Here is a 23791-nt window from a genome sequence, read left to right on the forward strand (position 1 = left end):
TGCATTAGGTCCTGTCTTTATTTCTTCATCTTCACTTTCCTGATGTTAACAGTCACTTTCTACTATATATGATAGTTCTTTGTTTACATATTTCCTCTCTCATTCAAGTCTATAAGGTCCTTGAAGGGGGGACCTGTGTACCTGTTACACATGAAGCACTGAATAAATTCCTGATACTTGAGTAAATGCAGAAACAATTCGTCTTTGTTTCCATCACAACATCATATACATATAGATGCCAAAAATGTATGAAATACTTGAATAAATAAGTTAATGAATGAAAGGATGAATTTCTGAAGGCTGGTTACTGGGCAAGTCAACACGAGACCTTTAGTAGTTTTATCATCAGTAAGTGCGTTTATTCATACGGGACCCAGTATGGAATTCTAAACGCCTTTTAAGTGTTCTGCTGTACTCTGGGGATGTGAAGATGATGGAAAATGTCCCCGTTCTCAAGAAGCTCAAGTGTTGTAGGCATAGCCTAAATGCAGATTTGTTCGCATTTAAAGCAACAATACCTCTTTTCTATCCCATAATTGATCTAATCTTTACAGTGAAGCTTCCCAAACACCCTGAAGCTGGCTAAGGAGCAGCAGGTGGAGGGAAGAAGCTGATGAAATGTAAAGTTTGCTAATTTCTTCCAGTTTAAAAATTTTCCTTGGATAGTTCATTTGCTTTTGAACAAATGCTCAGCCTCTCAGAATTCCTTTCTTCCACACTCATTTCTGAGATGACATGTGGGGCTCTTGTGTGACCTTCAGCCTCATGTTGGTCCTTTGGCTGCTGTCCACCATAGGGCACTGGGCCAGTTGTTGAGTATGCACTTGCTGGATTGGATATGGAGCTGCTGTTCGGTTCTGTGCCTGGCATCCTGTGGGCCTCTACTCTCTCAGTCCCAGCAATCTTCTCTCTGTCCTTGCTGACATCCCCCTTGATTCTCCTTGATGCTGTGGGCCTCCAGGTATCTGGCTGTGAATGCATTTGGTCCCCAGCCTTGGCAGTTCCTGCCATGTGGAACCCCCCCCCCCCCCCCCACTGCATCCCACCCCAGGTAAGCCAGCCTGAACCTCTTTGCAGAGCACTTGGATTTCTGGCAGAACAGAAGCTGAGGAGGATTCTGGGGAGTCAGGGGGTTCTGCTAATGACACTTTACCTCTGATTGTCCTCTAATGTGCCCTTTTCAGGTTGGTGTGGTGCTGCCCCAAAAGGAAACCAATGGTTTGCTTTCGGTTTCCTCTCAAACTACCTAGTATTCTTTCTTCCCCTGGGACTTCAATACCAAGAGGGCACCTCTGGGCACATATGACTCAACACTCATTTCTCCTATGTCAGTTTCCTTTCTTCTTCCCACCGCCCACAGGTGGGAGGGACAAGCCCCTCTTTCCTCCTTCCTCTCTAGTATGGACTTCTTTGTCTCACATCCTCCTTCCAGGACACCAGGCCTCCTGGCTCAGCCCTAAGAGGGCAACCCTCCCCATTCTGGTAGGAACTCTGATACAGTTCACAATATCAATTCTTGATGTGTTGGAGAGAGAATTATAGAATTTAGAATCCCTTCTCTCCCCACGAACCTGACTCTCCAGACCTTTCCTTGCTAAAGAAGTCAGGAAAGTCAGCTTTGTGGTTGAAAGCTGATCAATGACCTCTCTGTTCTATAAAGGACCTGCTCTCTTTTTCCCCATGTCTTAGTTTGACAGTTAGAAGGCTGTATCGGGCACGATGTAAGGGGAAATTTAATATTTCCAAAAAATTTTATCCTGTTTTTCTGGAAGACCGACCTGTAATCAAACTACAGTGCAGCATGAAAAGTAGAAAAAGGGAGCTATACACAAAATGCTAGAGGATTACAGAGGAGGAGTGACTGAATCCACCAGTGACAGGAAGGCCTCTCAAGGAGGCATTTCAGTGGGGTCTATAAACCTAGGTTTTACTGAAAACATGAATCTGACAGTAAAACAGGGCCACTTGGTTCTCTGGTGATTGTCAGCTCCAGTGGCTCACGTGGACAGGTTATAATTAAATGAGATGCCCTAAATATGTTTTTCTCTCCCTCTGAGCATCCGTTTTCCCACTTATAAGTGAGAATTTGAAAAGCTGCCTCCTGGTGTGGTCATGGGCATGCAAATGTAACACTGCATTCAGCAGTCCATGTTTCTCCACCAGCCCTAAGGCAAAAATAATGCAACAAATAATAACATGTTAGATTGTTCTGATCCTGTCACCACCTCCTATTGCAAACTCTAACACCTTCCTCAGTGAAGTTCCTCTGTCCTTCCTACAAATAGAACTTTCACTGGTCTTCCCACATTGTCAGTCTTGTCTGAGATTCCTGTGACGATCAGTCTGAGGTCCATGTGACAATCAGTCGGCCAAGCTGGGACACCCGCTACCTTAGCAATACCTCCAACATGTAGTAGATGCTCAATAAATGCCAGCTCCTTTTGCTCATTTATTTTCCACTTCATGTATTCTTTCCATTGATCCAATTTAGAGAAAAAAAATAAAGAAGATACATGTTGCCTAAAGCAGTCCACCCTTTCATATGCTCTCACTCTTGAGATACAGCAAATTTAAGATGAGCGATGAAAAATTGCACGGTTGCACGCAAAGTGATCTTGGTGAAAGTACTTGCTAGAGACACAAGGAGAAGATTAGGAAACCCATATCCCAACTGGCTTTGGCACTGATTGATTACTGGGTTACCTCAGGTGAGACCATTTGCCAGTCAATGGAGGCGAAATTTCATAAAGATTAACAAGAGTGCTTCTGGCTATCAACAAAATCCTTCCAACCCACTCTGTTCAGGAGTGAAAATAGCAAGGGAAATTGTACGAGCACATATGGCGATATCCTATTTGGAATCATGTTTTCACAGTCTCAGGAGCTAAACAAACCTTAAAGCCCTGGAATACTGTTGCTTGACATGTAAAATCAGGACAATTTTCTCCAGTGATACAGCTATACCTCCTTGTCTGCAACAAAATGTTCCTGAAATAATATTTCCAAATAAATTTTTATGAACGATTTATAATTTTAATACACTGGAAAATGCACAGAGCATTTCTTATAAATTGAAAGATCATTTTGTACTATGAGTAATAACTCGTTTGTTTCCTTAGGTATTCTTTCCATATGCCGAGTTTGTGAAAAGTAAAACTGTCCTATAGTCCAATGTTATACCACACACAAAGATGTGTATTTTTCAGAGTTAGTGGCCACATTGCCTAGCCTGGCATAGGGGTGACTGGGGCGGATGGAAAGACTCAAGAGGCCCAGCCTTGATACTCACAAGGCTTCTTTACACTCACACAGAGTAAACTGGTGTCCATTGACTGCATTAGAACTCCTGAACATGGATGTTCTCTACAGAATACAGACAGGGAGATTGTGGGCAGATGCTTGTACAAATGAACGGCTTTAATCAATATTTTCATTCATTTAAGTAAGGAATTCCAAATAGATTTAGTGAGCACCTCTGGGGGGTGGGGTGTGTGTATGTAAAAGAGAGACAGACACACAGGGACAGAGAGAAACTGAGACAGAGGCAGAATGAAAGCATAGCATTGAAAACAAGAGTTTTTAATGGCCAAGTAAATAAAATTTTAAAACAAATTTTTCTTTACTTTGAAACTTTTGACTTATAAGCCTTGATAGAAACTAATTTTAATTAAATTTTTCCAAAGTCAGAGCGTTCCAATTAGCCATGCTTTAAGATCTTGCCAATTAAGGTATGCTCATTGGCTGAATGTGTTCACTTGGCCTTGAAGTGGTTTTTATAGACATGAAATCTTTTGACAGAAATTTAGAATCATGTTTTTATTTCAAGTCATCCCCCTTGAATTTCTCCAAGCAAAATTCTATAAATAACATCATTGATAGTTTCTCATCATTTTCTCCAGGTAATTCCCGCCTGGTTCCTGAAACATTGAAGATTATTAATAAGATGAAAGAAAAAGTGAAAGGTTTTCTGTGTTGGATAAGGATTTGAGGATTTTTTAAACCAATGATCTAGTTTTGGCTCATTTTAAAAGACAATGCTATATCCTATAAAGGATTTAATTAGAGGACACAATATGAATAGATAATGGACTTGAAAACAGCTACTTTGCAACAAAGAGCGTCCATGATTAGGCAATGTAGCGTGAGAATTGAGAGTAAGCAAATTCCAAATGGTTTAATTAGAATCCTCTTTCTATATAAGAATTCTCTTTGCTTTTTAAATATAAATGTCCTTGAAGTAATAACAATATTTTACTATATAAGATGCAAGCAAAGTAGCTTAATAAATTGCAAATTTTATACATTCAAATCAATATTATCCCTCCAAGTTTTTATCTTTTGTTATCACACACTTATTCTAATGTGGCTATCATTGTTCAAAATATTTTAGAATTTTTCTTTTGAATTTGTCAGAGCCAGTTTTAAGTCATGCAAGTTTCCTTATAATTTATACATCCTTTGGATCCAGAAAGTATTATCTAGCTCAATCCAGCATTTTGGTTCTTTTCAAGAAATAAAACCTATTCTCAAAGAGAGAACAGTTGCATCCATGAAGGATATTCCACTGAGTGCTCCGAAGGAAATTTCAAAGAATTCAAAATGTTTTTGAGCAATAAGAGCTTCATTAAAATACACCCATGACCTTCCAGAGTGACTACCTTGAATGACAACCATGTTCAGATGAATGAATTCCAGTGTGCTAAAGACTAGATATGTAAACACTTGCACATCCTGGTCAATAAGTGGCAGTTTTCTTTCCCTTAAAAAAAAATACTCATTATTTTCAAGGCACACCTTTGATTATACATGAACATAGCTGGTGTAGTAGGCAGAATGATGGCCCTCCAAAGATGCAACATTCTAATCCTCGTAATATGTAAATATGTTACTTTACTAGGCAAAAGGGACTTGCAGGTGTGTTTAAATTGATGAAGCTGAGATGATGAAATTATCCCAGATTATCTGAGTGACCCCAATGTAATCACAAAGGTCCTTTGAAGAGAGGAGCAGGGGTCAGAGGTAAGAGGAGATATGGCAATGGAAGCAGAGGTCAAACAGTCAGAGAGAGATTTGAAGATGCTACACTCCTGGCTTTGAAGATGGAAGAAGGAGCCACAAACCAAGGACTGCAGAAAGCCCCTAGAAGCTGAAAAAGGCGAGGAAAGGGATTCTGCCCTCAAGCCCTGGAAGGAACTGTCAACACCTTGATTTTAGGACTTTTAACCTCCAGAACTGTAAGATAATGAATTTGTATTGTTTTAAGCAACTAAGTTTGTGGTCATTTGTTACAGCATCTATAGGAAACTAATACAAATGGAGACAGAATTTAATCCTCCCCACCCTACAGGCAGATTTGAAAGCACTGACCTTTCGAGGGCTTCCCCCAAGAAAAACCAAAAACACGGGTACAAGAGCAGGCTTCTCTTGCCCACCTGTGTTCGTGTTTCCATTCTTTGAGAAAAGGATTATTCTGGGGACCTGTTCTCTCTTTATGGTTACTAAGATGCCAATCCTCCCAAGGCCGCCTAGATGGGCTCCTTGGAGGAACACTTTGGTGCTGTCTGTCATGGATAGATGCACATGAAAACACTACCATGCCATGACTGGTTGCATTTACAGAAGTGAATGAGCCCATTTTGACTCAATCACTACACAGAATTCACCTGTAATAAATGATTAAAGTAGGAGGGTGTCCTTGCACTTAAAAAAAGAAAAAAACATGCATGGCCTGCTTCCCGCAGCAATACATTTGAAGGGATGTATTTGTTCATAAATCATAAATCACTAGAACCCTGTGAGCTGCTTTAAGACGGAAGGGTACAGTCTTAAAGCTGCAAGACTTTTTAAGACTCAGACAATGAGAAATCATAAAAACACCACATATGAGAAAATAGCAGGAGTTATTTCTGATCTTCTTCTTCCTGTCTTCCCTCTTGTTTATACCTTCTGAATTGGGGGCCATTTCTGACACAAGAGCCCTTGAACAGGAAGAGAGTGTGGTTGAACATTCTCTGGGGCCATCAAGTAGGGGGCTCTGTGATCAGTTTAGGAGCTGGACACCATCTGGGCCAGAGAATGAGGACAGGAGCTAGCAACTGCACATGGCGCTCACCTTCAGGTCCTCATGGCTGAAATCATCTCAATAAGCAAACTCAATAAGTTTTAGGCAATACCAGTTACCTTGATAACAACAAATTTCCCCAGATGATCCAGAGAAATAGAAATTATTCATTCCCAGCTTATTCATTCATTCAGCATTTGCTATCTGCCAAGCAATAAGACAAACACCTCTGGACTTTGCTCAATGGCACCTTTTCAGTGAGTTCTTCCCTGAACACCCTGTTTAAAACCACAATCTCCTGCCTCATTCGGCACTCCCTACCCTCTCCCCTGCTTTATTTTTCTCCATAGTCTTTATCATCATTGACATATTATACATTTTACTTGTCTGTCTCTTCCTTTGTAAGATTACAAACCCCCATAAAGGGGGAATTTTTTTATTACCTAGCTATTTTATTTTCTAGGATAGTGCCTGTCTCCTAGTGATGCTCCATAAATCTGTTTGAAGGAATTAATAAAATACTGAAGGGACCCTACTGTGTACCAACCCCATCCTAGCTGCAGGAGATAAAACTGACTGCAAGAGAGAAAAATTCCTTTCCTTATGGAAGGTGACCATGTTTTAGCATGATAAGTACAATTCAATAATAAAGAGATCAATGGAAGCCTCTGAGGGGGCACCTGATCCCCACTTAGGAAGCCAGAGAGGGCTTCCTGGAAGAAGTACTATCTAAACCAAGCTCTGAAAGATAAGACCGACTGGGCCATACAAGGGGTCATGAGAGAGATGGACATGAGAACTCCAGTCAGGGGAACAGCATGTGCGAAGAAGTAAGTCAAGAAGGACCATGGCACATTAAGGAGGTAAAAATACTTCAGCATGGAGTTTGAAGAAGGAAATGGTCAAAGAAGAGAATGAAGGAGTAGCTGGTGATAGATCACAAAGGGACTTACAAGCCACTACTTAGGGAATTTGGGCTTAATCCCGAGAGTTTCTAGTGTAGGGATGACATGATGAGATTTGCAATTTAGGAAGATCATTCACATGATCCAGTGAGGAAGGGGCAGACAGGATGGGACAAGTGAAGAGATTCTAAAGAAATTCAGGCAGCTAGAAAGACAAGACTTGGTGACTTATTTGATGTGTGGGTGAAGAAGACTGATGAATCCATGTTTTATTCACTCATGTACTCAGCAACTATTTATTGAGCATATACTATATACACTTTTCCAGGGGTACTAGACATGTAGCATGAAGATAATGCTCCTGCCCTCATGAAGCTTCCCTTCCAAGTGATACTTAGTTTAGTTTTTATTCTCCATCTCTCTCACTAGGATGTGAGGAAGTGAGATATGCAAAGATGTGAGGAAGAGAGTTCTAAGCAAAGGGAACAGCATGAGGGTAAAGGCCCTGAGCATGGCACGTTTAAGAATGAATGAAGTTTCTAGTAGTAAGAGATGACATTGAAGAAGGAGTTAGGGGCCAGGTTATATAAGGCTATGTAAGTCAAGGAAAGGAGTTTGGATTCGTTCTAAGGAAAATCACTAGAATGTTTAGAGCAGGAGATTGATGGGACCTTGTTTGTATTTTCAGATCTCTGTGACTGTGGTGGAGAATTGATTATATAGGAGCGAGAGTGGACATGGTTAGACAGTTAGGAGGCCACTAACTGAAAATGTACAGTGACTTAAAGCCAAGCGCTGACTGCAGAGGTGTCTAGAGGTGGTAGGATGCATTTATAAGATAAAGCCAACTGGATTTTCTGAGTATGGGGAATGGGGAAGTTTGAGAGAAAAAGAAGAGTCAAGAATGATTCCTTACTTATTGGTCTGAGCCACTCGGTTGTACCATATGGTAAAATGAGAAAAACTGGGGAAGAGCAGATGTGGAGCAGAAAATCAAGAGTTCTGCTTTGGCCACATAGGTTTGAGCTTCCTGTTAGACATCCAGGAAGAGCTTAGCATAGATGGCTGGGTATATGTATCTGGAGTTCAGGAGAGAGGTGGGAACTGCAATTACAGATTTGGAAGTCATTTTCATATGGATGGTGATGAAACATGGTCTGATTAGATCACCAATGGAGTGAGTATAAGTGGAAAAGAGAAGAAAGCTGAGCCCTGGGGCACGCCAACATTCAGAGACAGGGAGAAAGTGGGCTGAAAAGGAGAGGAGCCCATAGACCAGGAACCCAGAAAGGAGTCTGTGAAGGAGATATGAGAGATGAATGAAGGGCAGAGGGGAAGGAGTCCCAGCAGGTAAGAGAGCCAAAAGAAGTAAGGAGTATCAGATGCTGCGCTGAGTAAGGGAGGGACTAAAATGTCTCTGCTGGGTTCAAAAACAGGGGATGTATTTTTGAGCAATTTTGATGGCATTCGGGAAACAGAAGCCAGATTGCACTGAGTTGAGGGGTTGAATGGATGTTGAAGAGATGGAAACAGTGGCTGAATGCAAGTCTTTTCAAGAAATTTGGCAGGAAGGGAAGTAAGAGGTGGGTGACAGCCAAAGGGTGGCATATGCAGAATGTGAAAATGAGAGAGCTAAGGACTGAACCCTCAGACACACCAACTTTGAGGACTAAAAGGAACAAAAGGAGTCCACACAGAGACAGAAAGAAGGGCCAGAGTGGCAGGAGAAAAAAAAGACAGAGAAATGAGGAGAGGAGAGAATTCAAGGAGAGAGTGGTTAACAATGCCCAATGCTGCAGACAGGTTTAGTCGAAAGTGGCTGTGTAATGTAGCTTTGTTGATCATGGCAAAGGAAGTTGTCAGTATTGATACAGCTTGAGGAATGAATGGGGCCAAGATACCAGAGGCAGTGACAGCAGGTTAACCTTTCAGGAAGCCCAGCAGTGAAGAGGGAAAGATAAATAGCTAGGGACCAGTTGGACATCAAGGATGGGGTTGGGGCTTGATGTCCCATATAGGAAGATTTCCTATATGGTGAAGGAAAACAGCCAGCAGAGAGGGGTGGGGGTTGAAGATCCAGGATGGATGCAGAAAAGCTGATGGAACAGGAGCAGGGAGCAGGAGATGAGGACCCCAAAGAACAGGGGGCAGAATCGCCTTAGGAGCCAGGCAAGTCTTTAGGGAAAGAAACTGGCCGTGAACTGGAGGAAAGAAACACGCGTTCATTGGGAACTGTGCCCTTGGACCTGGGTGTAGAGTGTTTTCTTTGCTCTGGTATCCCCCACACCTGTCGCAATCCCGAGCATGCAGTAGGCGTTCTGTAAATATCTGCTGACTGAATAAATAAATGACAAGTACAAGGTGATGAAAATCCGATTTTGCCTTTTGTTAATACAACCTGGAATAGTTGAGTCAGACCTAGAAATAGACTCCAAAATGTACAAGATGTTTTCCTCTAGCTTTTGAAATTGTTTCTCCCTGCTGTTTTACGGGTCGGTGGGAGGAATAAAAAGTAATGCAAAATTAATGTAGAATTAATATTTTATCAGAAAACATTCATTTCCTTCGATAGGTACTTTGAAATCTGTACTTTCTTTAATGTTATGTTAATGCTCTTATGTTCATGAATTCTATAAATAAGAAATACAGGTTAGTAGTCCTTGGCTGATTTAAGGCAACCACTTCTCCGAGAACACTCAAGATAGCCACACAGTATCAGCGAATGATTGATAAAACAAATGATTGTAATTCTTTTTTTTCCCACAAAAATGTTGGATATGCAAGACAACAACATTATAACTAGGTTTGTGATTGTCTTCTTGGGCGGGTGTATCATATCATAGAGTGGATCTTGACGAATGGATGCTCGTTGAATGGGAGAACATCCAATGAATGGATGCAAAATATAACCATACTTTATGCTGTAATGATTGGAAAAGCAGCAGTTTCCACTCTGGCGGTGCACTTCTAACCCCCATACACTTTTTCTTATAACCTACACCTTCTTTAATATAAAAAATGCAGACAACCAGTGATTACTTTTTCCATACCCTCAGTCTGCTCTCTCCCAGAGTGCTCACAATGTAAGAGAGAGCGCACAAGCCTGCTAGATTGAATTGAGGCTGGCTCAGCCTAGACCACTGGTAACTATAACTGGATCCTACATAATTTCTACTCCCCCTGGACCCTGACTGCTTAAACTCACTTTGTATAAGGCAAAGGGCAGACCTGAGCTCACATCTGGCTCTGACACTTACTACTGTGTGACTTCAAGTAAGTTACCTGTTATCTTTAGTTCTGTTTCCTCTTCTGTAAAATGGGAAAAATAAGAACCTGGCATTGTACCTGGTATATGGTGGACACCGTAAATGTTAAATCCTTGCTGTCTACTTTTGGAATCTGGTTTGCTGATAATCAGACTTTCTTCTTAAACCTGATGAAAGCTCCAATGATGCTCACCCACAAGGAATTTGCTCTCTGGGACGGCTCTGCTCTCACCCGAGGCCATTTCTCTGCAGCAGAGCTAGAGAGCGTGTCTCTTAATGATCTGTGTCTTCCGGTGGTCACCTAGATTTCTAGGTACTTGTCCCAGATTTTCAGTGCACGGTAGTGTCTTTTTTCTTTCTTTCTTCCTTTTTGTCTTTGAGAGTTAAGGCCAAAAAAAGTAAAGCGAATATACTTTAACAACTAGGAAGTTCTGATGAACTGGCACGAGGAAACACATGAAATTCACACATTTAAATCCTTATCAGTAGAAACGAGAAAAATAGTTTGGTGCAAATCTTTTTTCTAAATCCTGAAAATAGGACATTTCCTGGAAAATGGCTGTCATATAGTCAGCACAATGACACATTTTATTAGTTTGAATCATCTCTTGGGCAACATGGTAGAAACATGGCTTCATCCAATATGAATATTTTAAGACAGTAAAACCTAGACATTAAATCTTAAGGTATGGGGTTTGTGGGGGTGTCTACATTATGAATAAAATAGCCCCGTGAGGAAAAAAATCTGGAGGGGTGTGGGGGGAGGGGATTGTCTACCGGAAAAGTCTGTTCCAGATGAAAGATACTACTCCCCAGAATTACACCCCTGGTTGGATTTTCAAATGCTGCTGGGGTGGCTACATGTCCAGGCCACCGAATTAAAATGGTTCTTGATTGCGTGTGCATGTGCATTTCCCAAATTATATTCCACTCTCTTCGGCTGGACTGTCAGCCGAAAGAGGACTTTTGTTGTGTCTGTGTTAGCAAAGTTTGTCTTTTTTAAGATCCTTCCCTGTTAATGCTTCAGTTTTACTCACAGAAGATGAATTTATAATATATATTACTTTTAGAAACATGGGAGATTTGCCAATTAGAAGCAGAAGAAGGGAGAGCAGGGACCTGTTCTCGCTCCTGGAATCACCTACCAGGTGCCTCAGGTTTAGCCTCTGACAGCTGGGCCCTGTGAGGGGAGCATTCTCCCTGTGAATAGCCGGAGGGGAGCGTTAATGAGGAGATGCAGGCTGGCAGAGGAGTCGCTTTTGGGCAAAGAGAAATAGAGGGAGGGATGAGGTCACCTCCTCATTAAGCTCTACCACAATGGGAGCAGTTGAGTAGCGGTTTTTTTGTTTTGTTTTAATTTTTTTTACAAACCATCCGCTTCCCTTGAGAAAGACTGATCTGGCTCTTGTAGATTTTTTACACTCTCATAACGTGTTGTTTTATATATTTTGAAAGTAGTATATGCTCCAGAGGAAATTTGGAAACCACAGAGAATTTTGGGTGGTGGGGTTGTGAAGATTTAGTTATCTTATTCAAAGATAACCATTGTTAACAATTTATTCTTATAGATTCTCATTTTCTCCTTCTAGAGGTTTTTTTTTTTTTTGAGGAAGATTAGCCCTGAGCTAATATCCACTGCCAATCCTCCTGTTTTTGCTGAGGAAGACTGGCCCTGAGCTAACATCCGTGCCCACCTTCCTCTACTTTACACGTGGGACGCCTGCCACAGCATGGCTTGCCAAGTGGTACATAAGTCCATGCCCAGGATCCAAACCACCAGGCCACTGAAGCGGAGTACACAAACTTAACCGCTGCACCACTGAGCCAGCCCCTCTCCTTCTAGAGATTTTTGTGGCTAATATTATGATATGTAGATCCTTAATCAAGAAATGAGCTTTTACATGAACATGTATGTCACTCAAACCAAGTATGGTCTGGGAGGAATGTAGAGGGACTCCTGTTCTCCCCATGATACCACCCAGGTAGAGGGAGACTTCCATTCCCTTCCAAACGCTGGGAGAATAGAAGGAAACTCTTCCTCTCTCTCCATTCCTTCTTGCTGCACCCCAAAGGGGAAATAGCTAATCCAATAGCCAGTAGGGGACTTTACCACTTGCTGGGGTTGTTATGGCTTAAAAGAAATCAAAAAAGGAGGGAAAAAATTGTCTTCAAAGTATTTCATTTCTGCCTGCTTTAGGGATTGGTAAGGACTAACTTGCTGGAAGGACCCCTGAGACAGAGACCAAGGCTTGGTAACCATTTCCCCCAGTATATCTGCCTAAGAAAGTTTAGGCTGAGTTAAAATTGCAGTAGGAGATAAAAGGCAACACTGCCTTCTGCAACCCAGGTCTAACTAATACAGCTGGTGTCTGATCTCCATCTGGTTCCTGATCTCCATCTGGTTCCTTGAGTCTCGTGGGTGAACCATGTGAAATTGTCAATATTCAACCAATGTGACCTATAAAATGGCCATTCTACATGGATCAAGCTATTATTTTCTGCCAGATAGAATCCAGCAGAGAGAAGAGAAGTGATTGGAACCACAAGCATCTAACATTAAAGAAGAAACAGTACATGTAGCATTTTAGACACAAAGACAGCCTCTAAATATAGACATTTTATCAGAGTGGAAACATAATTCTATTCGCTGTTTTTCTGAAGATATTTAAGAGCCAGAGGTTAAAGATAAAGAACAAGCCATGTTGAGTTTTTAAGTCTTAAGTACAAAATGGGAATGCTATGGAGATTTCCTGAAATACCTGTTTTTAATTTGCAGAACAATTCTCCCATCTTAGTTACCTAGATTCCCTGGTCATCTTCATCCATGTTACAAAGTATATATGCATATAGGTCAGAAAACATAAAAATACCGTGATACGCTAACTTTGTAATGCTCTGGTGGTTTTTTTTTTTTTCATGAATTAAAATAACTCTTTGAAAGGGGTAAATCTAAGTTACAAAGTTGATCTTTTAAGAGAAATCACCTCCTGCTTTGGAGAAAGAAGTAGCCCACTGGTCTTTTTCAGCATCTCTAGGCAAAGCTACTCATTCTTTTTGAAATAAAATGAATTTTGTTTATACTTTGGATTAATTTGGTGAATCTTTGTATAACTAGCTCAAAGAAAAAAGTTAACAGTAGTCTAAAATATAACATTTACTTTAAGTGTTATGTGACTGCCTACATTTTCTGGTTTGATTAAAACAAACAAACAACCTCTACCATGTTTATCTGACATCAATATCACTGTGCCCTTTTTGAAAAGTATAATTTATCTCCAATTGATATTTTCCAGCCGCTATAATAAATGCAAATATCTACATTCAAAATTTCACTGGAAGTTCCATAAGAGTTTAGAGAAAGATATAGATTTTCCCTAAAAGCCTTCATTTAATGTTTGACAATGAGATAATAAATATTATAAAAGCTCTTTGAAATCCCTAGAGATTTTTTTAAGTAGAGAGAGGGGTGAAGACTAAAAACTATGACTGTAAATTTCATCTGGAAGAAAATGCAGATAAAAATAGCTAATTTTGAAAACAATGAATAGTGAAAAGCAATTTGCCTTAGAATACATTAAAATGCAGTTGTAAAGCTACAATAATTAAAGCAACATAATACTCTTGATCATATGGTACTAATATGGCCCTAAAACAGATCTTAATATATACGAAATACATTACAGAGAGAATATTACAGACCAAGAAGAAAGAGAAAGATTATTCAACAAATGCAGTAAGAAAATTGGTTATAAGAACTCAGATTAGATATTGACTTAGTCCCATGCAACTAAATACTCCAAATGAATTAAAATTTAAAATTTAAAAATTTAAATTTTAAAAGTCAAAACTTAAAAATGAACCATACATAATTAAAAGAACATATAGGTGACTAATTGGCCGATTTGGGGAAAGGGAAGAATTTCTAAAAATGAGCTTATAGATAAATACTTAAAACTTGTTTATCTCAAAAAACATTGTAAATAAAATCATTAAAAAAACTATAAAAATATTTTCAACAAATATGACAAAGGTCTAATATCTTTCATATATAAAGAGATTTTATGTATAAGTTATAATACTAATACTTCAGTAGAAAGAAATGAATCTGGAGCATGCGTGAATAGATCGTTCCCAAAAGAAATACAGATAATTAATAGAAAATGTAGATTAAAAAACTTTGCTTCATCAGTATCACATAACTTAAATTTAAACAATAATTAAATTTAATTTGGGGTATAAATTGGAAACTTTTAAAAGATAATGCACAAAGTGGTAGGAGTACACTAAGATTAGAACATTCATCCTCTGAAACTGGACAAGTAAATAGCCACTAACTTCCTGGAAAAAAAATTGGCAGTATGCATTAAGAGTTCTTAAAAATGTATATTCTTTAACCCTGTACTTTCAGGCTTGTAATCTATCCTAAGGAAATGTTCAGAGATATAGGCAGAGATTTATATACAATATATTCTTTTAAAGTATCATTTATAATTAAAAAGAACTGAGAACAAATAAAATGTTCAAAAGTAGAAAAATGATTCAAAACAATACTTTATAAAAATGTTGACAAATTCTCAATTTAAAAATCAGCAAAGGATTTGAATAGACATTTTTTCAAAGAAGACATAAAAATGGGCAATAAGCTTATTAAAAGATGCTCAATATCACTAGTCGTTAGAGAAATGCAAATCAAACTCATAATGAGATAACCACTTCACACCCACTAGGATGGCTAACATCAAAAAGACAGATAATAACAAATGTTGACAAGGATATGGAGAAATTAGAACCCTGGTACATTGCTAGTGGGGTTGTAAAATGGTGCAGCCACTTTGGAAAACAGTTTGGCAATTCCACAAAATGTTAAACATAGAGTTATTATATGACCCAGCAATTCTCTTTCTCAATATCTACCCAAAAGAAATGAAACCATATGTTCCCCACAAAAGTTTGTTTGCAAATATTCATTGCAGTATTATTCATAATAGCCAAAAAAGTAGAAAAAGCTTAAAGGTACATTAACTGAGAAATAGAGAAGTAGAATGTGGTCTACAGCCTGTAGAATTCTCTACATCCATACAATGAAATATTATTCAGTAATAAAAAGAAATGAAGTACTGCCGCATGCTACAACATGGACGAACCATGGAAACATTATGCTGAATGAAAGAGGTCCGTGTTATGAAAGGCCACATATTTTATGATTCCATTTATATGAAATACCCAGAATAGGTAAATCCATAGAGACAGAAAGTAAATTACCGGTTGCCACAAGCTGTGAGTAGGGAGGAATGCAGAGTGACTGCTACTGGGTACAGGGTTTCTTTTTGGGTAGGGAAAATGTCCTGAAATTAGATAGTGGTGATGGCTGTGCAACTCTATGAAACACTAAGAACCACTTCCATTGTACACTTGAAAAGGGTGAATTTTATGGTACATGAATTATATCTCAAAAAAATTGAGCATGATAAAGTATTTACATTACAGGTTTAGGATTTAAAACATTTTTTAAAAACAGGAGGTGACTATCCACTGTGTGAGCTTATTTTTAATATGTGATCTCAATTTTTTTTTGAAGAAGAAGATTCACCCTGAGCTAACTATTGCCAATCCTCCTCTTTTTGCTGAGGAAGACTGGCCCTGAGCTAACATCCATGCCCATCTTCCTCTGTTTTATACGTGGGACGGCTACCACAGCATGGCTTTTTGCCAAGTGGTGCCATGTCCGAACCCGGGATCCCAACCCACGAACCCCAGGCCACCAAGAAGCAGAACGTGCGAATTTAACCACTGTGCCACCGGGCTGGCCCCCATCTCAATTTTTTTATCCCCAAATCGGAAGGAAATACATCAAAATCTTAGTATTTATTTCAGGTTGCTGTGATGATGGATGATTTTTATTTTCTTCATTAAATATTTCTACACTGTTTAAGTTTTCTACAAAGAAAATGTCTTGAATATAAGCGTGTGTGTGTATACACATATATGCATGTTTATCTAAAGAGTGTTGTTTTGAATAAAGGAGTTTCTGTATGCTGATGAATTTTCAAATCCAAGAACAAATGTAGGAGACAATGGGTCAAATGTAAGCACATTTTTATGGACTAAAGATAAGTCTAATAAAACCGAATTCCTTCATCAACCAGTACCAGAGGAGATTGGCGATACCAACCCCATAAAGGTGAAAGAGAGAGAGACAGAGAGAGGGAGAGAGGATGCAGTAATCCAACGGCAAGGATGATATTGAGAGGGTTACTATGGTATCACACCACTGGTGAGGTTGTTGGACTTTGGGTGATTATGAGATATGTCAGGGGACAGGATCTATATTATTTCCCATATTTAATCACTTTGCATCAATCTTAAGAGTCACATAGCACAACTGCATCTAACTGTCACCTTATAATTCCATGGTGGTGATTGTGCAATGAAATTATTTGTAAGTCAAAAATGTTGTATCATCGTAATCATCCAAGTGCCAGCTGGCCTCAACCAGCCAAGTTGACGTAGTGACTCTCAGAGCTCTACCATTTAAGTTGCACCCACAAAGACATTCTAGACACATAGACACACATCAACTCCATATACTCACAGATAAAGATGTAGATACACATCTGCTAAAGTCGAAAGGATGAAATTCATATCTTGTTCAAGAAATAAGTTAAATAAAGTTAGTGGAATGGCAGGTGAGGAAGTCATGGGAGCAGCGGAATTAGAGAAAAGCGTAAGGCCAGGACAGGTTCGTTGTTTCATTTATCTCGCATTTATTGGGTATCTACTACCAAAACCCAGGTTCTGAGTGAGACAGTGGAGGAATGTACAGAGGAACGGGACGCCCTCTCTTTCCTTAGGAAACTCATCATCCTGTAAGGAGTTACTACATTTACTCATTAAATTTTTTTGCCAGACCACTTTCTCAGGGCGCCGCCAGGCTCTGTGATAGAGTAGCTACAACCGTCCCTGCGCCCCGGGGGCTCACAGTCTAAGGAAAAGACAAATCATGACCACAGCCAAGTGCGCCCGGTGCGCCGCGGGCGCTGTGGGGGCGCAGAGCCAGCCTGTTTACATCAAAGTGCACGGAAATCGTTTATAGCAGAGGTTCCCGGAGAATAAGCCCCAAAATAAGGAGCCCCGCCCCCCCAGGAGATTGGGGCGTCAGAGCAGCCAGCCGCAGGTGGGCGGGCTGGGAGCCGCTGGGCGCGCAGGCGCGGTCGGCGCGGGCTCCGGGCAGGCGGGGACGCCGGGTGGCGAGCTGGGGTGCTGCGCTGCTCTTTCCTCCCCGAGGGAGCTATCCCGGGCGGAGTGGGAGGGGGCTCGCAGGAAAAGAGCCAGGGAAACAGAGAAGCCAAAGCTCCCGTGGGCCGTGGGGACGTCCTCCTGGTGCCTCCCCGGGAGCTGTCACAGCCGGCACACCCCGGGGGCAGGGGTGAGGCAGGAGCACCGCCGATCCACCCGACTTGCCCTCTCTGCTTCTCCTCGCCCTCCTATCCCACCCTCTAGAGTCGAGTGTCCAGCTCCAGTGTTTAGCCTGCGGAAGGCACTGGCCCCTGGTAGGGTTTCTAAGGAGAGGCCTCAGCATACAGCTGCTCTAGGGCCTGTGCCTTTTCTTGCATCCCAGACTTAGAGATGTGACCTCGCCTGGACCAAAAGCTTGGAAAATACTCTGCAAAACCAGGATGCGACGGAGGATATCCACCAACTTACGGAGGCTATCCACCAACTCTAAGGGGGCTCGACAGTCTGTGAAAGCAGATTTCACTGATACACAAAGAATGTGTCGTCTCCATGAGACTGTCCATTACCAGAAACGTGTAGTGAGCATGTTAGGGTGCGGAGGGACTTAGGAGTGAGCACGCTTTTGGAAGCGTGAGTGTCCGAAGCCAGATGGAGGTGGTCTGGGGAGTGTGGGCAAATGGAGGCGGCATAGAAAAGAAGTCAGGGTTTGGTGTGTGTGCGTGCATGCACGTGTATGGGAGAGTGCATAATCAAGTGTGATTAAAGAGTGCAGGGAGAGATCCAGGGGTAAGAGATTAGCTGAAGCTGAAAAGAGAGAGAGCAAAAAGTTAAATGATGCTGCTGTCCTGCAATATACACCTAAAAAATTTAACGTTATTTGATATTGATTTTTAGGACAACTTCTGTTGTCCTAAAAAGCAATGTCAACACAGACATGTGTTTAAATTATTTAAATAACTTCTGGAAGCTGCCCTTGAACTCTGATCTAGGAGTCCAGAGACTGTTTTAGCCCGGACTCTGACACTAACTTGCTTTACTCTGGGACCCTCAGTTTCTTTATCTGTAAAATGGGTATAGTCATAACTCCCATAAAGGGCTGTTAGAAGATTAAGTAAAAATAACATAAGTGTATTGCAAGCTATAAATGTAAACAATACAACCTACTGTAAATGTTCTTTAAAGCTACCAAGTTCATATAATAGTTCTAGCGCTATCATGATGACTTCAGAGAATTTGCCCCAGGCGAAGCGTGGTGTGCCTCAGTACCTCCATCCATAAAACCAGATAACTTGGGATCCTAGACCTCTCTGGCAGGTATCACCTGAGGATTAATGACGTAGAAGAGTAAAATTAGTTTAAATCTCCAGGGGGAGGAGATGCTATTTAAATCTAAGGGGTGATGAACACTCTTCTTTCCAAAGTATTCTTAATGTTCTTTGAGATTTTTCAGAGCATAAGATGATGATGAAATAGAATTCATTTGTTTATTTTTTGGTATACTATTTTATAATTTCCTTTTGGATCTAGAAATGTATGTGAAGAAAGGTAAATCTACTAAACAGGTTGATGACAGAAGCAGAAGGGTTTTGGGGTTTTTTTCTTCTTTTAACAGTCCCAGTGATGGGCACCTATTATAATTCCTCTCTCGTTTATTCCTCTAACACCCACTTTGCTAGGGAGTTAAACTACCAGAAAACTATTGGAAAATCATTTTGCCAGTATGTTTTATGCTTTATGACCACAGGGAAAGGTTGGAGCCAAAAATCACTAAAAAATAATAGCCTGTTTGTTAACAGCAGCTCCCAAATGGTTTCTTTTCTGTAGTTACAGATACTGTGGTGAGACCTCCACTTGTAGCAATTCCTGTCCTTGATCTTCATTAAAATATTGTTCAAAAAAGTCATTACACAAGTGCCGGTCCATTAGCACAGCAGTTAAGTTCGCACGTTCCACTTTGACGGCCTGGGGTTTGCCAGTTCAGATCCCCGATGCGGACATACATGCCATTTACCAAGCCATGCTGTGGCAGGCATCCCACATATAAAGTAAAGGAAGATATTAGCTCAGGGCCAGTCTTCCTCAGCAAAAAGAAGAGGATTGGCAGCAGATGTTAGCTTAGGGCTAATCTTCCTCACAAAAAAAAGAAATCATGATACAACTACTGCTGATGCCAACAGTTTGAGTTACCTTGAGTGCAACACTTCACCTCTTGAAACTTCTGAGTCCCCAGCTTTTAAATAAAGCCATTTCAGCAATTCTAAACTGGAAAGATACTGCCCCCACGGGGCGCTTGTAAATGTGTAGGAGCATTTTTTGAGTGGTCAAGACCCAGCGATGCTAAATGCCCTGCACAGAGTATGAGGCAGTCCTGCAAAATGAAGAATTGTCCCACCCAAATGCCAGTAGCAGCCTGGATTATCTCTAACGTCTCTTCTGACAGTCAGTGATGCCAAGTGGCTATCCATTCATTAATTCATTCAACCACCCATTATTGATTCCCTACTGGATGCTGGACATCAGCCTCCCAGCTGAAACGTCCCAGAAACCCTGGCTTGCCTTGTGTCCTTCTTTCCCCTTCTCTTCTTTCTAAAAGTCCTCCCCACCCATTGGATCACCTGATACTCACAAATAAGGATTTTTTGACTCATAAAGTTCTTTGAGGTTTCTAATGACCCTGAGAACCAAAAAGGCTTTCTCAGTGCTCCCCAAAGATTGGGTGATGGCCTGGTTTGCCTTCAACTCCTCCTTCAGGAATGGAGGCCTTCTGCTCCACTGACCGAGGGCTGCCAGCCAGATAATGAAATCCCAATTGTGGAACATGTGGCTAAATATTTCAACTGTTGATTCAATCATTTCTCATTTTTAAGGCGAAACACCAAATGTTTTCTGCCCAGTGAACAGTTTTCACTGGCAAACTGAAATTTCCTAATAGACTTAATTGGTGTTTGAAGCCGTTTGTAAAACCTGCCTTGGAGCCTTTTACCACTTCACGTAGAATCATTAACTTGCTAATTAACTGTGCAGTGGGTAACGCGTGCTGTAGTACAATCCCACCAGCCACCACCCCTATGCATAGCTCCTCCAGGAGCCCTGTGACCTCTGGCCTCAGTCCCCAGCCATCAAGGTGTTACTCAGCATTCCCATGGCCCTTCCTTACCTTAGCATCTCACAGCAACCCCCGTCACAGCTTAGTGTGCTGATTGCTTGTTCCATTTTGCAAAGGAGAAGACCGATGCTCAGAGAAGCATGAGGGTCTGTCCACATACAAAAAGCTTTGTGGATAGAGGGATTCTGAGCGCTGGTTACAGTGCCAAAAAGCCAGTCCGATGGTGAGGGATGCTTTGTGAAAATAAAAACACTTTTCAGCCTTTACTGAGTCTTAGAGACTCCATTTTGATGTTACTATTATTAAAAATCCTGCTATGTATTTGTTCAATAACTATTATTGGATGCTTCTCATGAACCCAGCAGGGTTCTGGGTACTGGGAATATATTCTCAGATTTCATGGACCTCCAGACAAGTGGGGATGGCAGACATTATACCAATAATTCCATATTAATTATTATTGCCTACACTACAAAGGAGAAGCACAGGATGCAGGAAAGCATTGAACAGGACCCAGCCTAGCCTGGGGACCCTAAAGGCTCTCTTTCACAGGCAGTATCTAAGTGAAGGCCTGAAGAAAAAAGAGGCAGGAAGTTCAAGCATTGAGGTGAAGGATTCTAGAAGGAGGGAGATGCATGAGTGAAGACCTTGAGGCAGGCTGGTAAGGTCTTGTTCCAAGTAGGAGAGGATTCTAGTTCAATTAGGTGGCAGAAGTGGGAAAGGGTGGCATGAATAGATTTGAGAGATGTTCAGAAGATGGAATTGGCAGGACTTGGTGATCAAGAGGATGTAGACAGTCAGAGTGAAGGAGTATTAGGGATCACTGGCCTGTATCTGGCTACTGGGTGCTAGGGCCCCTTGTTTAGGATTCTAGCAGAGGACCTCTACTGGGCAGTGGGCCAAGATCACCAGTTTCTCATTTGGTATGTAGAATTTGAAGTCCTGTGGGACATTAGTTCGACTAGTGGAGACCCTGCTTTGCATGGAGTATCCAAAGGACACTGCATCTTACCAGGGTGTGATAGAGACAACCAGTTCCGTGGAGCCCAGAGTGCAGGTTATAGAGTGGCACTGAGGCCCTCGTAAGTTACAGAATGTTTCCATGTGTATTATCTCTGAGCTTCACAATGATCTTTGGAGAAAGTCCAGTAGGAGTCATTATCTTCATTTTACTAACAAGCTATTAAGGCTTCCTGAGTTTGTAATTTGCCCAACGTCACACTGCCATGAGTAAGGATCTAGTACTCAAATTCAGATCTTCTGGCTCCTGGCACAGAGGTCTTCCCGTTTACATTATCTCACTACAGGTCTGGGACAAACTCTCCACCAACTCTTGGAGCTTCTATGTCAGATGGAATCTTATTATTTGTGCAAAATACATAAGAAATGAAACCAAAGATTTTTTTTCTATACTCCGTTCATGCTTCTGTTTGTCTCTTTTTTTTTTTGCTCTTTTTTACAACAGTATTTTTTAAGTATTTGTAAAGTTTTGAAACTAATATTTGTATTTATTTTTAAAGCAATTTTTTTTCCTGTAAGAGTGAAATTTCAAGGACAAATTAAAGTAACTTTTACTGGTCGTGGGGAGACAGTTGTCTGGGAGAAATTAAGTTCACCTTTTGTCTAAATTCTAATAATTTATAAAACATTATAAGACCTCTGCCCCCTCACCTCCCATTCCCAGATATACTCCTAAGGTAGCAGGACCATCTGAAGTGGCTCAGCGTATTCTCCCCACAAATGAGTTATTCCTGTGGAGTCGGCCAGGGTGCTTAGGGAGCCAGGATGCCGAGCTGCCCTGACACAGTAGGGGCAGGAAAATCTTCCTCACCAAAAGCCTGTCTTACTCGTTAGCCTTCTCCCCTTTTCCTCAGAGCTTGCGGGATCCTTAAGTAGGGTTAGTTTGTGTTTGTTTCAGAGTCTATTTTAATTGCATCAGTTCTGGGTCTACACAAAAGCTTAGGTTTAGGGGAAATGCCCTTTCTCCAGAGCTAAGTTATTTTTCTCCACGAAGTGGAAAGTTTCCCCATGAACCTCCTGGTGTTGTTTGCCTTCCTCCCTCCCAACAGCTCCTGGACTGTTTTGTGATCCCAGTGGTCATTTTGCTATCCTGGTTCTTCCTGCTGATCCGGTACAAGGCTGTGCATTTCATCGGCATCGTTGTCTGCATCCTGGGAATGGGCTGCATGGCGGGAGCAGATGTGCTCGTGGGAAGGCATCAGGGAGCAGGTGAGTCTCTGAGTGTTCGCCAGGTTGCTTGCCTCTGTGGGTGAGGCCAAAGCAAGACGTGGAATGTTCATGGTTGAGTGGAAACTAGGAAGCTGGTCTTCCACGGGTATGTGTCTTACGTATGTTAGTCCCCCACACCTAGGATGGGGCACACAGGAGGTGCTTAATACGTGTTTCTTGAGTGAATGAAGGAAGCAAAGTACAGGTTTTATACCCTTTTACATGAATTCAGAAACATTCAGAAAGTGTTTAAAGCTGAGAGTCAGGACCCACTTGCAGTGTGTTTTGGAGGCCAGAGCTGCCTGGCCCAGACCAGCTGGTCAGAGATTGTGTCAATGGATCAATCCACTCCTGAACCACAGGGGCCTTCCCCACCCTCAACACCCCCCAACTCTTTCTCTTCAAGTCAGAGAAAGACTGAGCTTTCAAACTACTGGGTGAAGGTTGGGATATAGGTCTAAGAGTGGATATTTAAAGTTTGAAGACTAGATTATGAATACCCAGTATTTTAATGAGGGAGAGCTAAGTTCAGTCTCCTCATACAGAGGGTTTTTTGTGGTTTTTTTGCTTATTTGTTTTGAGGGGAGAAGTATCAATCACAGCTTATAAAACCACAAAGTAAAGCTTCAAGGTTTACTCATCAAATTGCTATGAATCTGCTAGGGAGCGCTGATCCAGGATGGTTTCCAGAGGACTCTTTTTGAAGCATTACAATTCTTTAAAATACACCAAAATCATTGTGCTACAGAAAGTGTTAGGGGGGCAGAAAAAAATTACCCCCTTTGTTAACATTGGGAATGGAATCAAAACTACCCACTTTTCTATAATTCTTAGAATTGATCTTTCTTGTAGGGAATTGGATGATGAAGAGTCAAAATTAGGAAATTTTTCTTTATGAGACTAAGTCATGCAAAGTACCTGAAATGAACGTCATTATGTTTTTGAGTTGCACTGTAGAACATTATAGCTGAAAGGGACCTCGTTCAGC

General features: G+C 41.1%; 1 protein-coding gene across 1 annotated transcript in view; it reads left to right on the plus strand.

Annotated features, from left to right (window-relative positions):
- SLC35F1 (solute carrier family 35 member F1) overlaps positions 1 to 23791 on the plus strand; it is a 374514-nt gene that overhangs the window by 302757 nt on the left and 47966 nt on the right. The window contains exon 4 of the mRNA XM_070559317.1: positions 22644 to 22803. Coding sequence (XP_070415418.1) covers positions 22644 to 22803 — 160 coding nt within the window. The remainder of the gene's footprint in view (positions 1 to 22643; positions 22804 to 23791) is intronic.

The sequence above is a fragment of the Equus przewalskii genome, chromosome 9 (assembly GCF_037783145.1).
Source record: "Equus przewalskii isolate Varuska chromosome 9, EquPr2, whole genome shotgun sequence".
NCBI classification, from domain to species: domain Eukaryota; kingdom Metazoa; phylum Chordata; class Mammalia; order Perissodactyla; family Equidae; genus Equus; species Equus przewalskii.